Here is a 16,537-nt window from a genome sequence, read left to right as displayed (position 1 = left end):
CACGCATCGGTGCCAAACCTAAGACCAAGAAGCTTCGTTTGTTCACATGACAGATAAACAACTGAATGAAAGTACTAGGCCGATCTGTTAGCGTTAAACAGCGTCCCTATGGTGAGGAGCAGAAATGTGATTATTCAAGTGTCGAGACAGTGTAGCTTGACAGCCAAGTATAAATGACAAATTTTAAATTTCCAACACATAGTGTCGGTAAGCAAAGACTGGTTCCAATGGAAAGCGTAAGGAGAGGGACGCCAAGCATGTAACTGCCCAGGCAGTCATTAGGCTACAGAGAGAGAAACAGTTCCTTTGTTTAGCATTGTCGATTTTATTGTACTAATATTTAAATGGGGTGCAACAGCATTGTCATTTTGATTTTGCCTGTGCGAAAATACCGCATAAATTCGAAGGTTCGGCCATTTTGTTTCTTTTGCTGATGATCGAGGCATGCCAGCTCACAGCATTTTGTCCTTCCAAAATGAGTCTCGCGCAGTGACCCGTGACACATTTCAGAAATTTATTTTCCCTCTCGACCCCACTTGCAACATCTTCTCCCCCCAGCGGCAGTGAAAATGCCCTGGATATGTCTCCCCGGGGGGAAACTTAGTAATTACACACTTCATTTACATGGATGTCAAATGGGCCTCACCCAGGAAGGTACCCCGGTACCACAGAAGAACTTTGCCTTTCAGATGTATGTCCGTGTAAAGCCCATCGCTCACAACAAATCGACAGGCGAATGGGAGAACGCACGACGTTCTTCGTTAAGTCTTTATCTTTACCGTCCGTGGGATAATCGTGTTGGTCGGCTGTTATCTTGCCGGAGCGACCCCCTGAGGGAAGCTCGCGTCTTATCTCCGCCGTCCATCGGGTAATCCCGGCTCACTCCCCCTTTCCTCCGGCCGTCCCTCCTCCTCCTCCTCCTCCTCCTCCTCCTCCTCTTCTCTCCCCGGCCTTGTAGTGGTCCTCCGGCAGGCTCCTTAATCTCCCCGCCGCCTGTGAAGCAGCAGAGCGAGGTCTTTGTGTAAACGCGACGGAACGCGGCTCCCAGCCGCCATTACGCGGACGAGAGGGCGGCCGCCCCCGCCGTGAAATCGCTCGAAACGCGTCACGCGCAGCGGGGCGGATTAATCAAACGCTAAAAAAAAAAATTGGGGATTCGGAGCGGGGCTTACGCGTCGAGAACCTCCGGGTGCGGGTCGAAGGAGCGCGCGTGTGCAATCTACGCGGCCCGGCGGAACCGACAGGCAGTCAAACAGCCGAGTTTCCTGGCCGCACAAACGGAGGGAAAGTTCACTTCAGGTAATGCGAATATCCCGAGAAAAAAAAAAAAATGAGGCCACCGGTTCATTATTGTCGTGTTCAAGCGTAGTGTGAACCACATTGCCTACAGCGCTTGGTGTAAATTGCAAAACTCTCTCGCACAAGTTATTTTTGCATTAGCTTAAATTAATGAAACTTTGGAGTCGCTGTACTTTGAGCATGTACCTATTTCCTTCCTAACTTCTGTCCTATCTTCGGGAAGATGGCTGTAAAATCCTGTAAAATAATTTATTGAAAACTGATTAAATCTGGCACTCTGTGGGGGATTTGATGGGATCTGGATCGCGGGTGCTTTGACCCCTGAATGCTTTGATAGAGATTTTCCAAACTCAAGTCCATTTAGGGTAACCCTCAGTTTTGAGTCCTCTGGTGGAAAAAAAGTTTTCAGATTTTACACTTTAAAAAGCAGGCAGGTAATGGCAAATGAACTGTGGCTCGGATTCCCCTCAACCTTACTTTAATAGGAGGGGAAACAAGCACAAGTTAAATTACACCTGAAAGACAACGCAGTGACACAGAAATGCTACACGAAATGGCTACCCTGCGCTCACGCAGCGAGAATGAAAATGAGCTGGAATCAAAAGGGTCAAGAGGGTGAAATGCCTGCTGGAAAAACAACATCGAAAGCAAAACAAAACGGGGGAAAAAAAACGCAGAATGTGAAATTAGCATGCTGTTAAGCAGCAGCAAGAACTTAAGGGCTTAACTACAGAGGACAGCCGCGCTTAAGTTGATGAAATCTATCAAAGGACGTTTCCCTATTTAATTAAATAATGACAATCGCTTAATAAGTGCGAGCTATATGAAATATGTAAGTGCTCTCGTACGACTGGCCTGGCTCTCTTAACTTTGGTTTTTATTAGACTGCCGCAGCCACCCGTATCTAGTGGTGATTTTAATAGCGCGGCGCTGAACATCATATCACGCCGCCCCTCTGACGACCTAACAGATGCCCGTGAAATTCCGACCCGCGAGCGTGCGACAGAGCGCGTGCAGCGTAAATCCGCCTCCCCGAAAACCATCTGGCGCGAACCGTTCGTCCGCAACGTGCCCCGTCCGGAAGCAGAGCGTTAACAGGGGCAGAGTCACTCGAGTTCTTCAGTCTCTTCAAACTCCGTTCGGCAGGGGATCCAAATCAAACGCAGCAGTAAGGAAATCTCTTACAACATCCCGGGGATTCCCCGCGTTCGTCTCGACCGCTTGCCTCGACCGTAAATGTAACTCGTAAACGCGACCGCATAGCGGGGGTCACCTGCTCGTTCACTGGTTTGGGGGATCAGAAGAGGGGGTCTCTCGTCGCATGGAAATGTTAAGGAACCCTGGCACGCGTTAAAATCGTCAGCGTGAAAGAAACCGCACCAAGAACAAAAAAAATGTACCTGGTTCTTAATGCATGCCATAATTACAGGCTTTCAGATCTGTCCAGCATTTTTACACATGACCCTGGGACCGTGATGCTGGGATAATATTTGCATATTTAAAGGATGAGACGCCGATATGCGCTCAATATTTTTATGCTTTTTCGCTCACTTTCCGCATCAGAAAAACTGAATTTCGCCAGCATGTCGCCTATCATTTCACACGAGAGTTGGCACTGCAATATAAGCTTTAAAAGCACAGAATATATTCCTTAGCTGCTTCCTGAACGAAGAATGTTTTATTCTGTCTCACAGTATACTTTTCTGACACTGACCATAACAGTTTGTATATAGTGCTGGGGAAACTGAAGGATGCATATACTCCAAGGTCAGAGTAGGCAGTTTTATGCACTGTATTTTTAAGACGCACCATAGAAACCGTTCTGGCATAGAAAACCACCCATTTAATCAACCGCTATCGAACTGAACAATTGTGTTCACTGCATCGAGGGCATTCCTTTGTTTGTATGATGGTATGTTTTGTCGCGAGTAGCCAATTTTCATCTGAAATTGAACTTCTCGATGACGGTCATGCGCAGAAGACGCTCACTCGACGTTCGCTTCTTTTGAATTTCGACACAGAGAGGTAAAACAGGAAGACAGCAGTGTTTAAAATCTCTGAATACGCGTCTCGCTTCCTGTCAGAGTCCGAATTTACCTGCTCTGGCGTGAGGTCCCTCTGCTCCAGCGCCAGCATCTCGTACCCCACCATGAACTTGCGCACGGTGGCCGAGCGCAGCAGCGGGGGGTAGTAGTGCGCGTGGAGCTGCCAGTGCCCCATGTCCTCCTTCAGGAAGGCTCCAGTGGGCGCCCCTGTAGAAAGAACAGCACAGACTGCTGAGCATGCCCACATCCATGCCATATTCATCCTTGCTGTATCCTTTTTCTCCTAGCATGCTAGCGCTAGTTTACTTTAAAGCACACTGCCACAAGCCACTCCCTCTTTTCAGTCTACTGAGACCTTCCAATATACACCCTGCTGATTGGCCCACACCGGTCAGCAGTATGACTCAGCTTACCCATTAGCCTCAGGATGCCCAGTCACAGTCTGCAGGTTACTGGTTCAGAGAGGATTTGAATGTATCTGAATGCTTTCCTCAGTGCCAGGAAAGGTGCACACCGACCAAAGTTACTGCTCATGAACATGAGAAATTCTGAACTTCTGTCACTGGGAAGGCTACATTACCTACCTTACAGGCATTTAGCAGATGCTGTAATCCAAAGTGACCTACACTTGTTTTTAAAATTTTTTTTACAAAGTATGCATTTATACAGCTTGACTGAAGAAATGCAGATTAGCTCCCATACCCAAAGGCACAACAGCAGTGTCCTAGGCAGGGAACCTAACCTGTGACCATTAGATTACAAGCCCAATTCCCTAAGCATGGTATTACCCTACCGACCTACACGGGGACGCTACGATCTGTCGCGGTTCACCTCACTGGACACCTGGCCACTGATACCAGTCACGGTAATCACCGGTCAGTCACATACCGAATCCAAATGGACCCGGTTTCCCTGCAAGGCTACATCAGAAACCACAGCGGAGAAGGGAACATCGCACATTCGCTATTGTCACCATAGCCTTGTCTGGATTTGAATCGTATCTATGACGTGTAAGTGAACTAAAGTGCAGCGCAAGCCTAAACGTAGTTTGCAAGGATAAAGTTCATGGATCTGTTTCACAGACTGTGGGCTGCAGTAACGTTCACGTTTCGGTAGGCCTCACGGTTGCGGTCGAGCCGCGGTTGTTTGCTGCGTCTGGCAGTGCAGGTCCATATTCCGCCAATGGTTCGGTTAATTTGCATTTCCTCTGAAGACTGCAGGGAAATATAATTTGTATTATTCCCAATTTGTTTATAGCTCCAGATAAATCTCCATTTACCAGTTTTTTCTTTATCTCATTGCCAATGCTACTGACTGTCTCCTGTGTTTCAACATAAAAATGCAGCAGCAACACATTAAAAAAAAAATCGAGCAAGAGACGCGTATGCTCCCGAACATCGAAATCAATTTTCTCTGGAAATGAGTTTTGATGGATTTGCAGAGCGTGTTTCCGAAGGCCCATTACCAGCATCGCATATAATTGAAAAGCTACACGTGTCCGCGTATTTGCCAAAGACGGAGAACGAAAGCATCAACTAAAAGGACACTCGAAGCAGCCGGACGCAAACATCGATGCTACAAATCAACATTCCTCACATGAGAAATGAAGCAGAAACGGGGGGCTCAATCAGCAGGAGTGCCATACAGGAAGTACCAGCAGAGAAAAAAAATCCATCAGGTTCGACAAAAAAACCCTTTGTAATTGTTCCACAGCAGCCAGGTCCTGTCCACTTAGGGAGACTGCACAAACACAGAGAGGCCCTGCTAACCCAGACCCTCAGAAATGCGTCCGTGCAAATGTTTGACCTCAGCAACATTCACGCTCAAACTAACGAGCCTGTTCATCTCCATTGAAGTGGGCACACGGGGCAATTCTGTACAAACTTTGAAAATGCATTTGACGCGTAAGCTTGTGTAAGAGCATGAGCTGGCCGCGCTGTTTGGAACTGTGTTCCTGTTTGCCGCTTCCTACAAAACCACCCGGCACATTTTGCAAACGCTGCCAATGGTGATTTTCTTATCACATGAGCTCAGCCATTCAAATGACTATACTGTCATATAATATATCAGTTAGGGATGGACTAATAATTACATTAATGAAATCTCCATTTCTAGCACTCCCGGGAATCCCAAGGTGAATTTCTTTGCAAATATGTTGTCTTAATCCTTTCAATTTTCAGGCCAAGGATGTCCACAGATCATGAAATGTTAGAGATGAAACAAAATGTTAATTCAAATGAATTGAGAATATTAATGACCAAATATGCTGAGATTAAGCGTTTCAAATATCTAGACAGCAAGTTATGTGCAAAAATACAATATGCTAAAACTGTTTTTCATGGCAACAGACAGGTGCCAACACAAACCGCATGGTAAGCCAGGGAAATAAGACAAAATGTGGAAATATCTCATAACAGCCTAGTGTAACACTGCATATGAACATTTATTCCTAAGAGGGAGACTGTAAATGACACCTATTATAAAGAGGGCATTGCCTCTCTATCCGCCTCAGACTTCTCAAACTTCAAAGAAGCCTGTGCCACTAGTAAGATGAAGGATACTGCATCTTGATGAAGCAGAACAGATTCATCATTTAAATATCCACACTCAATATGCTAGCTATGCTAATGCACTCAAATTCAGTTAAAGTGTGAGGGAAAATTGGAATGCACAGTAGATACTAAATAGAAAAAACCAAGTGCCTACAACCATGTTGAAAATTTGGTTATGTTCTGTCGACATTACGAGTGTCCATGTGGCCAAAACCTGTATTCCTGAATCAGATGGCTCTCTATGGCCAAACTGTGGAAACTGGGACATTTTAAATAGCGTTTTGACAAATTGGCAACATGCAGAAACTCTTACTGCCTTTAAAAGCTTTTAAAAACTTCTGCATGCTTCAATGTCACAAAGCCATTGACCAAAATGTGATTTTTGAACAGCGTCCATGAAGACTTTATTCACCCAAGTATCACTTTGGCATTGCCTTACATGCAATTCTGTCCATTCAGGCTGGTAACATAACTCTTTTTTTTACACAGTGTGGCCCGAGCAAACAGTCCCCCCAGCAAACCCCTCAGCCCAAAACCCGCGCTTCTCTTACCATGCCAGCCCATGGAGTAGGAAAAGGATATCTCAAAGAGGTTGTCATATTTGGTCAGGAGCCTTTTCATTATGGATGCCAGTCCTACAAAAGACAGAAAAAGCATCCAAACCATGCACAACTGAATTGAATGTTGAACTACTGCATGCAGCCTGTCTGTCTTTCAAAGATACATTATCATTCAAGAAACTCCACTGCCTGTTTTACCCCAATAAAAGAGAATAAATATTTTATCTTGCTATATAGTACTGAACCTAGAGAACTGACAAATTGAATGAATTCATCATTTAATCATTAAACAGACAGACACGTGCTGTTCTGTTTGTGATTTCCTCACCAACAGTACAGCAATCCAAATTCACAGAGATTTCTGTGGGTCACGTTGGATGAAGGGAAAGACTGGCACAGATACAAAAGCAGTCTGGAATTGCAAAGATTACATTTCGGGGGAGCAGACAATCATAGGTGCCGAGGTTGGTCTTTTCATCCGTGTTTTTTTTTTTTTTTGGAGGGGGCAATTTCTGTGAGAGTGTGGGACGGGGGCCTGGGGATTGATGGGGTGACTCAATGACAGGAATCGACGCAGGACACCCGACATTAAAAGGTCAGAGAGGGGGAAATAACTTCAAACAGCCCTGCAAAAACAATGTTATAACAGCTGGTTCCAGGCTGCATTCCGTTATCAGGACGCTCTATAATCAACGTGCATAAGCATCAGCAGGGCAAGTGTTTTGAGGGTTTAGCTGTTCGTAGAGAGGGACTCTGGCGGACGGTGGATCTTCGCCGGCCTGCCCGGCTTCAAACGCGGCCTTACCCTCTCTTTCGCTCGCGGTGAGGTCCGACAGGCGAAGCACGTGCCTTCGGGGAAGCAGCAGGGTCTGGAAAGGCCAGGTGGCCCAGTACGGGACCACGACTATCCAGTCGTCGTTCTCCACCACCACGCGCTCCTGGGGGAAGACAACCGAAACGTCCCGAGGCTTCACACGGAAGAACGACTCGTTCCTGAGCTAAGACCCAGCTGTTTCGCTGCGACGGACGTCAGTCAAATAAAAAATAAAAACCCGCCTCCTGTCTGCAACAACGCCCCCCAGAATAAGTTTCTAAATTCAGCCGTAGAAAAGAAAGATAGCGAAGATTTGGGTGTAACGTCTTAAATGTCACTCCAGTATTAAGCCCAGTATTAGGACTTGCTTGTTTAAAATGGTTTAGCCATGCATTCAGAATGCAGCAGTTTCAAGTGCTCTGCAGTGGTTTTCCAATGTAAAGAAGAAATTTGTGTTTAAGAAGGTCAGGGGATTTTGAGCATTTAACCCCACCGTGCATTAACTGCCAACCAGACGTACTCAAACGAGACAAGACCGGAGCCCTAATAGAATTCCAAGGACGACACTGCGCAGAGGAGCTGGGTAATGGCCGCTAACCTGGCGAATGACGGATGAAGAAACGCATTTAGCTGACAGGCGCTAGTCACCCCGGGCTCAGAAGAGACGGAGGGGGATCATGTGACGCGGCCCAGACCCCCCCGCCCCCCGTTGTGCCACGAGATCGGGTACGGTAGAGCACACACCGTTCTATGACACCAGCTCCTACGGTCTTCACTGGACAGTGCCAGTCCATTCGGTAATCTGATCAAGGTGCTAATAAAAAGATAAATCTGATAGTGCGGAGTGCAATTTATGCCCCCATAAACACCTGCTTCCATCAGCACTTCCTCTCAGCTTTCTGTAAATGGGTTAGACGTCTGGTCTGTCGCAAGTCCCGTGTCAATGCGTTTCCTTGGTTTTGCGGTAACTCTGTATTAAAGACTAGTCTTTTAAGTTCAACGCAAGTGTCTGTCCATGGGTGAGTGAGACACTTGTGCTGTACTTTATAAACTATATTAAACTCAATAAATCAAAAATCATGGTCATTTTCTGAGGAAATGGTCTGCCGGACTACTTAAATCAGGCCGCATAGATTCCATTTTGAAAAAAGCCCGTGCAGGTACGAATGAGATGAGCACCACCTACACAGTGCATATATGATCTGCTACATTAGTAATGAGGACAAACCTAGGAAACTCAGACACCTAACTCAAAAGAAGGCCATGAGCTCGAATGAATCAATACGGAATATAAATTCACTCACATTCAGCAGGTTGAATCACACGGATAAATTTGAAGTCACACAGAGGAGCGCAGTCTGTCACCGTACCCGTCTCTCGGCCTCCATCTTGGCGTACTGCACCAGCATGACCTCCCCGTGCTCCCTGAGGTGCTCCCTCTGGAAGCGGTCCGCGAGGCTCGGCTCGTTTGGGAGGAAGCTGCTGGCCCAAACCTGCGAGAGCAGCAGAACAGGATCCGAGAAGCGCATTACTGCGTTTGCACTGTAGCCAGTAGATTCAGATATTTCTCTGGGTTTTTAGGCCAGGAAAGGACCACCGTACAATGGAAGCAAAATATTATGGCTTGTCACAAATGTGAGTAAAATAAATCTACTGTATCAGTGTTGATTTAACACTGATTTTACAAAGCATCATTATCGACTAAATAGGAAAAAACAATTTCTTGTGGATTATTACTTATGAAAGTATAGAATTTTGTTGATCTCAGACAGAGGTGCAGTCCAGGTAGTCCCAGGCTGGTTCAAAACTGCATTAATTCTACAGCCCACCTCCAACAAGCTGCACGGCATTCGTTTTACAAACCGATTACGATGTAAAATGCAGCCAGAGCTTTCCAGAAAGAGCAGGGCCGGGGGTGTGTGTGGGGAGGGGGGGGCTAGTGCCGTACCTGACAGTGCGGGTGAGGGTTCGAACATCCCATCATGGCTCCTTTATTCTCAAATATCTAAAAGGCAGATGAGAACCCAGCGTCATTTCTAAAGCAGGACAGGGCATATTAACTGTGCCTACGGGGCTGCCCGTGCGCGAGCACGTCTTCCTTTGGAAAGCAACTGTGTGGCTCCCATATCCGAGTGTGTGCAGATTTCAGTGCCAAAATGAACAGAAATACACATTTCTTTTCTTACATAAAAAGTAATTTCAAGATAAACAGGACTGTTTGTTTGTTTGTAGCTAGCTTTCAGCTCTTACACCCAACTTTAATAGGACTGCAGTGTAGCACAATGTTCAGAGAACTTGGCTTGTTTCTCAAAGGCCATAGGTTCATTTCTGCAGTGGGGTGCCGCCACTGTACCCTTGACTAAGCTACTCAACCTGAATCGCTTCTGAAAAATATACAGCTGTATAAACTTATTACACGTTTTAAAAATAATAATCTGTGTAAATCCATCGAGACAAGAGCATCTGCTGAATGCCTAAATATAATATAGGGCAACGTAAAGCACTGTGTTACAGAACGTTAAAAATACAGTATTTTTCTGAAATTATGGTCTCCTAATATCCTAGTAAAAATCCTATGCAAGAGTAAATATTGTGTACTCAAATAAAATTCTGGTAATAATCAAGTTTAAGGATATCATTAGGATTCTGGAAAGCCCAGATGGTATTTTTTTGTCGAACGAGAAGACTGAGGTTTTTCAGTGTCTTCTTACATAAAAACACTTTTTGATTAAACACAATCCATTCTGAAAGAGGAAGAAAACTGAAGACCTGACTTGACAGACTAATGCAAGAGGCTGGTCACCAGAATGATGAAGAACATAATCCAGACTGATAGATCAATCAAAGGAGTCCCTCTAAGAGATCCATACATGCATTCAGAATGGAAGTGAACTCATTTAATTTCATGCACCTGACAAGTGAACCTCAAGAAAATGCTGAGATTCTCTAATACTCCCGATACCGACTTTGACTTCTGTTCTCACTTTTTCCATCCTTTTTTAAGATACATGGCAATGGATACCAATGCAAGATTTATATGGTACTTAAATATCAATCTGTGGAGGTAGATTTAAAGTATTAAAACACTTGAAGAAATGTGCTATTTAATTTATGTGTTCAAATCAAATGTTTAATTTAAACTGCACATCAAGTTGGGTTCAGTTACTAGGACGTGTTTCACAACGAGATGAGTTGAAATACTAAAGTTGAGTGCCACTGGTGGTGAACAAAACTGTGTCTAATAAATTATGCAATAATGCTGCGGTGTAGGAATGAGGTATTCTCTGCCAACCCATGGCAGATGATATACCCGCCATCCAAATTTGTTCTTCCAGTTTCAGCTTTGTGTGATAAAGGCCAATATCATGAAAAATTTCTTCCAAAATCTCGCTGTCCAGCCAAACTATTCATTATCTGTCATTATCTTGAGGGCGTGCTCAACAATTAAATCACAGGTATAAATAAACTCATCTTAAAAAGTGTTTCTTTGGCGGGGAAAGCTTCATTTGTTGTACCTATTCATCCAAATGCAATGGAAAGAGAGAGACATCTACTGGACAATCAACAGAATGCATCTTTGGATCACTGTTAAAAACCCGTACCACCTGTTACAAGATACCTGTTACTTCTGAAGAAGCTGTGCACTCAGAAGTGAAGTATCTTCTCATTTGTTCATGAGAAAAATGTGCCTTTCTGTGGCTTTCTCTGTGATTACCTGCACCCACGGGTAGTCAGCACCCAGCTCCTCGATGAGCTCCGCCCACTTGTCAATCACTTTTCTGATATCGCAGAGCTCCATCAAGGGGAGGGTGATGTCAGACCAGGGATGGAAACACATCACCTTGCTGAAACACAATCGGGGGAACGTGACACACGTCAGAACCGTAAGTGAACCAGGTGAAGGTTTGATTGTAAAACCCGAATAAGAACAGAGAGGAGAAACACATCGGAACTCCCTTGTAAAGAATCCAAAACTTACTACGTTTTGGATTTGCTGTATCCTTCTTATTGAGGATAAAGTATGGGCCCAACTTCCAAGAGTTCACTGCTGCAAAACACAGCCTCTAAAAGGGGCAATCTATTTTCATAATATATTCTTCAGAACTTCCAAGGTATCTGATGCCTTCTACAGTGTGACGCCAGGTTGACCACAGATGAACCCCTGAAAATATCTAGGTTTACCAATGCCTATAGCACTTATAATTTTAGTCCTGTTCAGCCGGACGACTAAAATAAGCGATTGTGGTGACGAACGGGGATTAAATGTATAACCCACATGTCCACTTTCTTCCTTATTTGTAAAGCATGAAAAAAGCACAGTCTAATGCAACCAGAATATTGCCTCTTTAGAATCATTCCCAAATCACTTCCCAGCTCTGCTGAGAAATCTAATCGCCGTCTGCATTCTGGGCGACAAGCCTGGCGTAAAATTTAAACGGTTTGCACTTACCAAACGCCTCTGGCAGCTTTTGTCTGAAAAAGAGGGTGATCCTGGACACCTTAAAAACAGAGAATGTCGTTGGATAACTGAAGCGACACAGCTTGGAGCAAACATGTCGAGACTTGGCCTTCAAATCCATCATTAGGGAAATCAGAGGAGATTCGTTTATCACGCTGACGACAGGGGCCCTAGGGGAGCTTGGCACATCATTCTCATTTCTTGTATGCCCAATTACATTCATAGGCAACAAGCATGAACACGCTAATCTTCACTCGTGTGCCTTATTCCATTACGTTACATTATATTACGGTACAATCCCTTGGCAGACGCTCCCTTAATGCAGAGAGATGTACAGTACAGCAGTAGAGAACATCACGGCTAGCCGCAGGAACACAGAAATGTGGTATCACCCAGGGGCCCATTCATAATCATTAAGCGTCACGTTAGCCAAACAAGCAAGAATTTACCTTGCAACAAAATAAAGCACCACAAGACAGACAACCTAACTTTACACAGCTTTACCTTTAACATTATCCAAAAGAAAATACAAAGAAAGAAAGAAAGAAAGAAAGAAAGAAAGAACATGTTTAGTACGCAGTATGCAGTAGACAGCGCATACTTTGAGGACACAGTTGTTAGGAGGCTGATTTAGACACAGCCTATGTCCCAACGATATTTTGAAGATATAATGGAGCTGCCATTTAGCTGCCTGATACGCTAGCACCAAAGTTTTGCACTAATCTAAAAGTTTGGCAAAAGTTTGAGCAGAAACTTTCAGTGTTTTTTTTTTCTGTGAGGGAGGCAAATGCTGCATCAAACAATAGCAGCGTGTCAAACAGAGGTCCTGACTCATTCATATTTACATAAAATAAGAAGAATTTCTGTAACACTCCCATTCTTTTAACATTTTCAGCTTTTTCCCTCAGGGAAGATGGCTTCTGACCCAAGACTCACCAGGATCTGGGGCATCTGGCTGGAGAGCGGGGAAGTCATTATCAAACAGGAAGGTGCTGTCATAGTCAGGGTTCACCTGTGACAAAACAGATATGAACGTGAAAAACAGGAGATGAACGTGATACCCAAGAGATGAACATGCAGATGGAGGGGTTGAGAGGGTGTGACATGAAAACAGAAAGGCCCAATGTCAGAAACAATTAAACATGCCAAACGTACTTGACTTAACAGAGCTATATCAAGTTATAGGATTAGTGAGTCATTTTATTTGGCAATGCTTCATTTTTTTACTAGTGCCAGCAGGATATACCATTTAAGAAAGAGTCTTGTTTTCAGAAAATTATTTGTGCGCATCATTTCTGTTGAAATTTTCAGGTACAATTTTTTTAGGTGAGGACAAACTCTACAGTGGCAAACAACATGAAGAATTAGTCTAAGTTAAGCACAAAAATATATTTTTTAGATATTATATTCCTACTTAATGTCCGTTCTTAGTATTGCAGTCCATAAAGAAATAACTGAGTTTGTCTGTTTATAGTCATACTATTGCAATTCTTCAGAATACCAATTTTATTTAAAAATTCACATCACTGAACATAGGGCAGAATTCATTAAGCACATCTAATCACTGTTCAACTCTAGATTCTGCCACAAAATTAGCAACTCACATAATTTTATTCACTACGGAAAAAATGTGTAAAATTGGGCAAGTGCAGCCATAATTCAGTCTGAGAAGGAAAGTTTTTTTTTACTTTGTCAGCTGAGTAAATGTTTGAAACCCAGTGTCAACCTCAGAGTACTACTCAAGCTGAGGGTCTAGAGAGACATATCTGGGTAATTTAACAAGAAGTAGGCGACAGCTGAACTGCATCTTTAATGAATCGCTGATTTCAATATTCTGCATTATTCATTCCCACCTGCATTCTGACCCTACAACCGAGCCATCCGATTAAGACGATTTTTCACGGTCGGCTAGATTTCTCAGTTGCTTTGATATCCGTCAGTAAAATTCACTTGATTTTAATGTGCCTGAATCACATTGCTAATTGGCAGCAATCACAGTTCTCTCGAGGAGAATACTAATCTTCTCTGCCCTCATACATCACATGAGGCATATAAAAATAACTGGGTACTTTTTCCCCCATTAAGCGTGTTTTCTTGAGTTCCCGATGATTAACTAGGACTCGTCTTATTTCTCGTACAAAATTAAAGAATGAAACGACGCATGCAAAAGCGGAAGCCTCACCTCCCCGTTGGCCCTCCGGTTACCGGGGCAGAGCGGATTGGTGGGGTCGTGTCGCGGCACATCGTCCTCGGATTGTTTCTCCACTTGCCCTTTCCAGGGCCTCTTCATGCGATGGGCGGACACGAGGACCCAGGAGCCGCGCAGCGGGTTGTAGCGCAAATGCTGGTGCTCTGAATGAAGGACACAAACTCATTAGCGGTGAGCGATAAGGCCATAAAAAATAATTATTACATCATCATTTTTCCTGAAGTTTTGGGATATACAACGCATATCGCAATATTGTGAGCTAGTGTGAGTATGAAACAAAATAATCCTGATAACATGATTAATAAACAAATGTTTTTTTTTTGCAAGTTTTGAAATCAATGGATTTGATTTCCATTTTTCAATTGGTCTAAATGTATTGATGAGTCCTCAGTTTGAAAAAGTAACATTATCGCATTTATTCATAATCAGGAAACGTTGAGGCACATCTCAACAGCGAAGGTATTGGCAACAATATTGATTATTTCTATTAAATTATTAATTGTATATTATATTCCTTTTTTAGTCATTGTAATTTAAACCGTAGCAATCCATGTGTAACTCTTCACATAAAAAAATCTTACAACTCCAGTCCTAAAGCAAACTGTTTATCTAATACTGAGTTAAACAAATATGAAAACACAATTCATATGCTACAAGTTTGAAAAATTTAACAGTTCCCAGGTTCGAAGGACAAATCATTCATTGCACATGATCACCATTAATACAATATACAAAAAATCCAGGTCCAATCTGTCCCAAATAACACTAGTATGTGTAGAAAAATAGGAGCAGTGACTGGGATAAAAGTTTCAGCCACGTTTGGTGTAAAAAGAGGACAAATTATTGCATACAAAATGTGTTTATGTATTCAGCAACCTTCAACTGGGTTACTCTTATAACTGTAACTGAAATGTGTATTTTCCTTTTGTAATATGTAGTGATAATAATACTAATGCCTTTATTACTCAATGAGGCTATTTTGTCTGCTGTTTCTAATAGCCTTACTATGTGCAAATACAGCACTGATCCTATATGAACATAGATAGTAACTTTAGTAATATTTAGATGGTAACTTTTTATACTGACTCTTTTTAAAACCCTTAACATAATGTTTATGTAATGAAATGATCACACGTGTCATTTGTAATTAAACTACATATAATTTAAGTGTAAGCCTACCTGTCAACCCCCAAGACATATGCCCATATTTTATACCATCCCAACCAGTATACATTAAAATCAGTATGAGTTCATCACAGAAAAATTGAGTTACAGCACATGTAGCCTTTAAAGATAGAGTGTGCTTCATAATGTTTGGGACAACAACATCAGTGGCGGCCATACACGCCCAAGCCATAACACCCCCACCACCACGTTTCACGGATGAGGGGTGCTTTGGATCTTGATAATTTCCTTTTGGCCTACACACTTTGCTCTTGCCATCACTCTAATACAAGTGAACCTCGGCCTCATCTTTCCAAAAGACCTTTTTTCCAGAACTTCCAGAACTAAGGAAGTAACTGAACACCTGACTAATCAGAATCTCCAGTGAAGCCATTTGTCCCAAACATTATGGTTCCCTGAAAGGGGGATGTGGAAGAAGCTGTAATTTCTATTTCTAAAATGTACATTAAAAAACATTTACTAAAAGGTGAGAATCTTCTATTTAACAACACATATATGTTTTGATTCCAAATCTAAAAGTGTGGAGTACGGAGCCAAATCAAGAAAAATATGTTGTACTCCCAAAACGTCATGGAGGGCAGTGGACTTTTACTCCAGTGAATTAGGATTCTCGTTTCCTCATCTAATCTCCTCCCCTTCCTTGTGGTGTGTTTAGTCACGAGAATTACACGAACTCAGGGAGGTTGTTTGAATGATATTTGTGATCTCTACGAACCAGACATCACTAGTATTATCAACACTGACAGAGTAGTCAATTTCCCTTTTAGAAAAGCAGCAAATTCACGTTTCAAAACGATACTACTACTGAATTCACTACTTTCATTGAATAGCTGTAATCATGTGAATGAACATAATTCGTCAGAGCAAACATTTCCAATTTATACAAGCCTGCAAACTGACAACCCATGCCAAAGGTTGTATGTGGTGCAACAGTTACTTAACTGCAAACACGACCTAAACACGATTACATGGCTAACAGATTGAGAATTGCATTTAGTAGTTGGTCTGATCGCTATACTTGATCTCGAGTTAATGTATCTACTATTTTTATTGCATGCTCTACTGGACCAACGTTACGTTAACGTTAGAAAATCTTAAGAGCAGAAGCAAGCTATAAACACGGTTCTCTAGTTTGCTGGCTTAACTAAACAGAGATAGAACACATGACAGTGACCAAACAAACCTCCTGGATCAAAAATGTTTTGGTTTTGAATATCCGATGCAGTTGCCATCTACACGCTAAGCAATTCCTGACTACTGTGTCACGTTCACGTCACTTGCGTTGAGGGTTAATGGAGATCCGAATCTGTGTACAACCAATCACCGGTCCAGCTTGGAGAATATTGGAGAATCTGCACAGACCTCGCGTATACTTCCTGAAATCTGCTTGACCTGAATGCAGCCTCGATGTCGA

General features: G+C 43.1%; 1 protein-coding gene across 1 annotated transcript; it reads right to left on the bottom strand.

Moving 5' to 3' along the window:
* Positions 1–305: 305 nt before the first annotated feature.
* Positions 306–16,510, bottom strand: galt (galactose-1-phosphate uridylyltransferase). The gene is made up of 11 exons (XM_064309133.1): positions 16,307–16,510; positions 13,912–14,081; positions 12,666–12,741; positions 11,721–11,769; positions 10,986–11,115; positions 9,219–9,275; positions 8,641–8,763; positions 7,262–7,394; positions 6,448–6,531; positions 3,397–3,551; positions 306–993 (listed from the first exon to the last, which is right to left on the bottom strand). The coding sequence occupies exons 1-11, from the start codon at positions 16,353–16,355 to the stop codon at positions 880–882; spliced, it is 1,140 nt and encodes a 379-aa protein (XP_064165203.1). The 5' UTR covers positions 16,356–16,510; the 3' UTR covers positions 306–879.
* Between the last annotated feature and the right edge of the window lie 27 nt (positions 16,511–16,537).

This window comes from Anguilla rostrata, chromosome 14 (genome assembly GCF_018555375.3).
Source record: "Anguilla rostrata isolate EN2019 chromosome 14, ASM1855537v3, whole genome shotgun sequence".
In the NCBI taxonomy this organism is placed as follows: Eukaryota; Metazoa; Chordata; class Actinopteri; order Anguilliformes; family Anguillidae; genus Anguilla; species Anguilla rostrata.
This window is presented reverse-complemented; position numbering and strand designations above follow the sequence as displayed.

Coding starts and splice junctions, on each gene's coding strand:
- galt (XM_064309133.1), bottom strand. CDS start 16,355: ATGGCAACTGCATCGGATATTCAAAACCAAAACATTTTTGATCCAGGA. Junction 8,764..9,218: donor ACCCTCACCCGCACTGTCAG/GTACGGCACTAG, acceptor CTGCTCTCGCAG/GTTTGGGCCAGCAGCTTCCT. Junction 994..3,396: donor GGGACCTCACGCCAGAGCAG/GTAAATTCGGAC, acceptor GCTGCTTCACAG/GCGGCGGGGAGATTAAGGAG.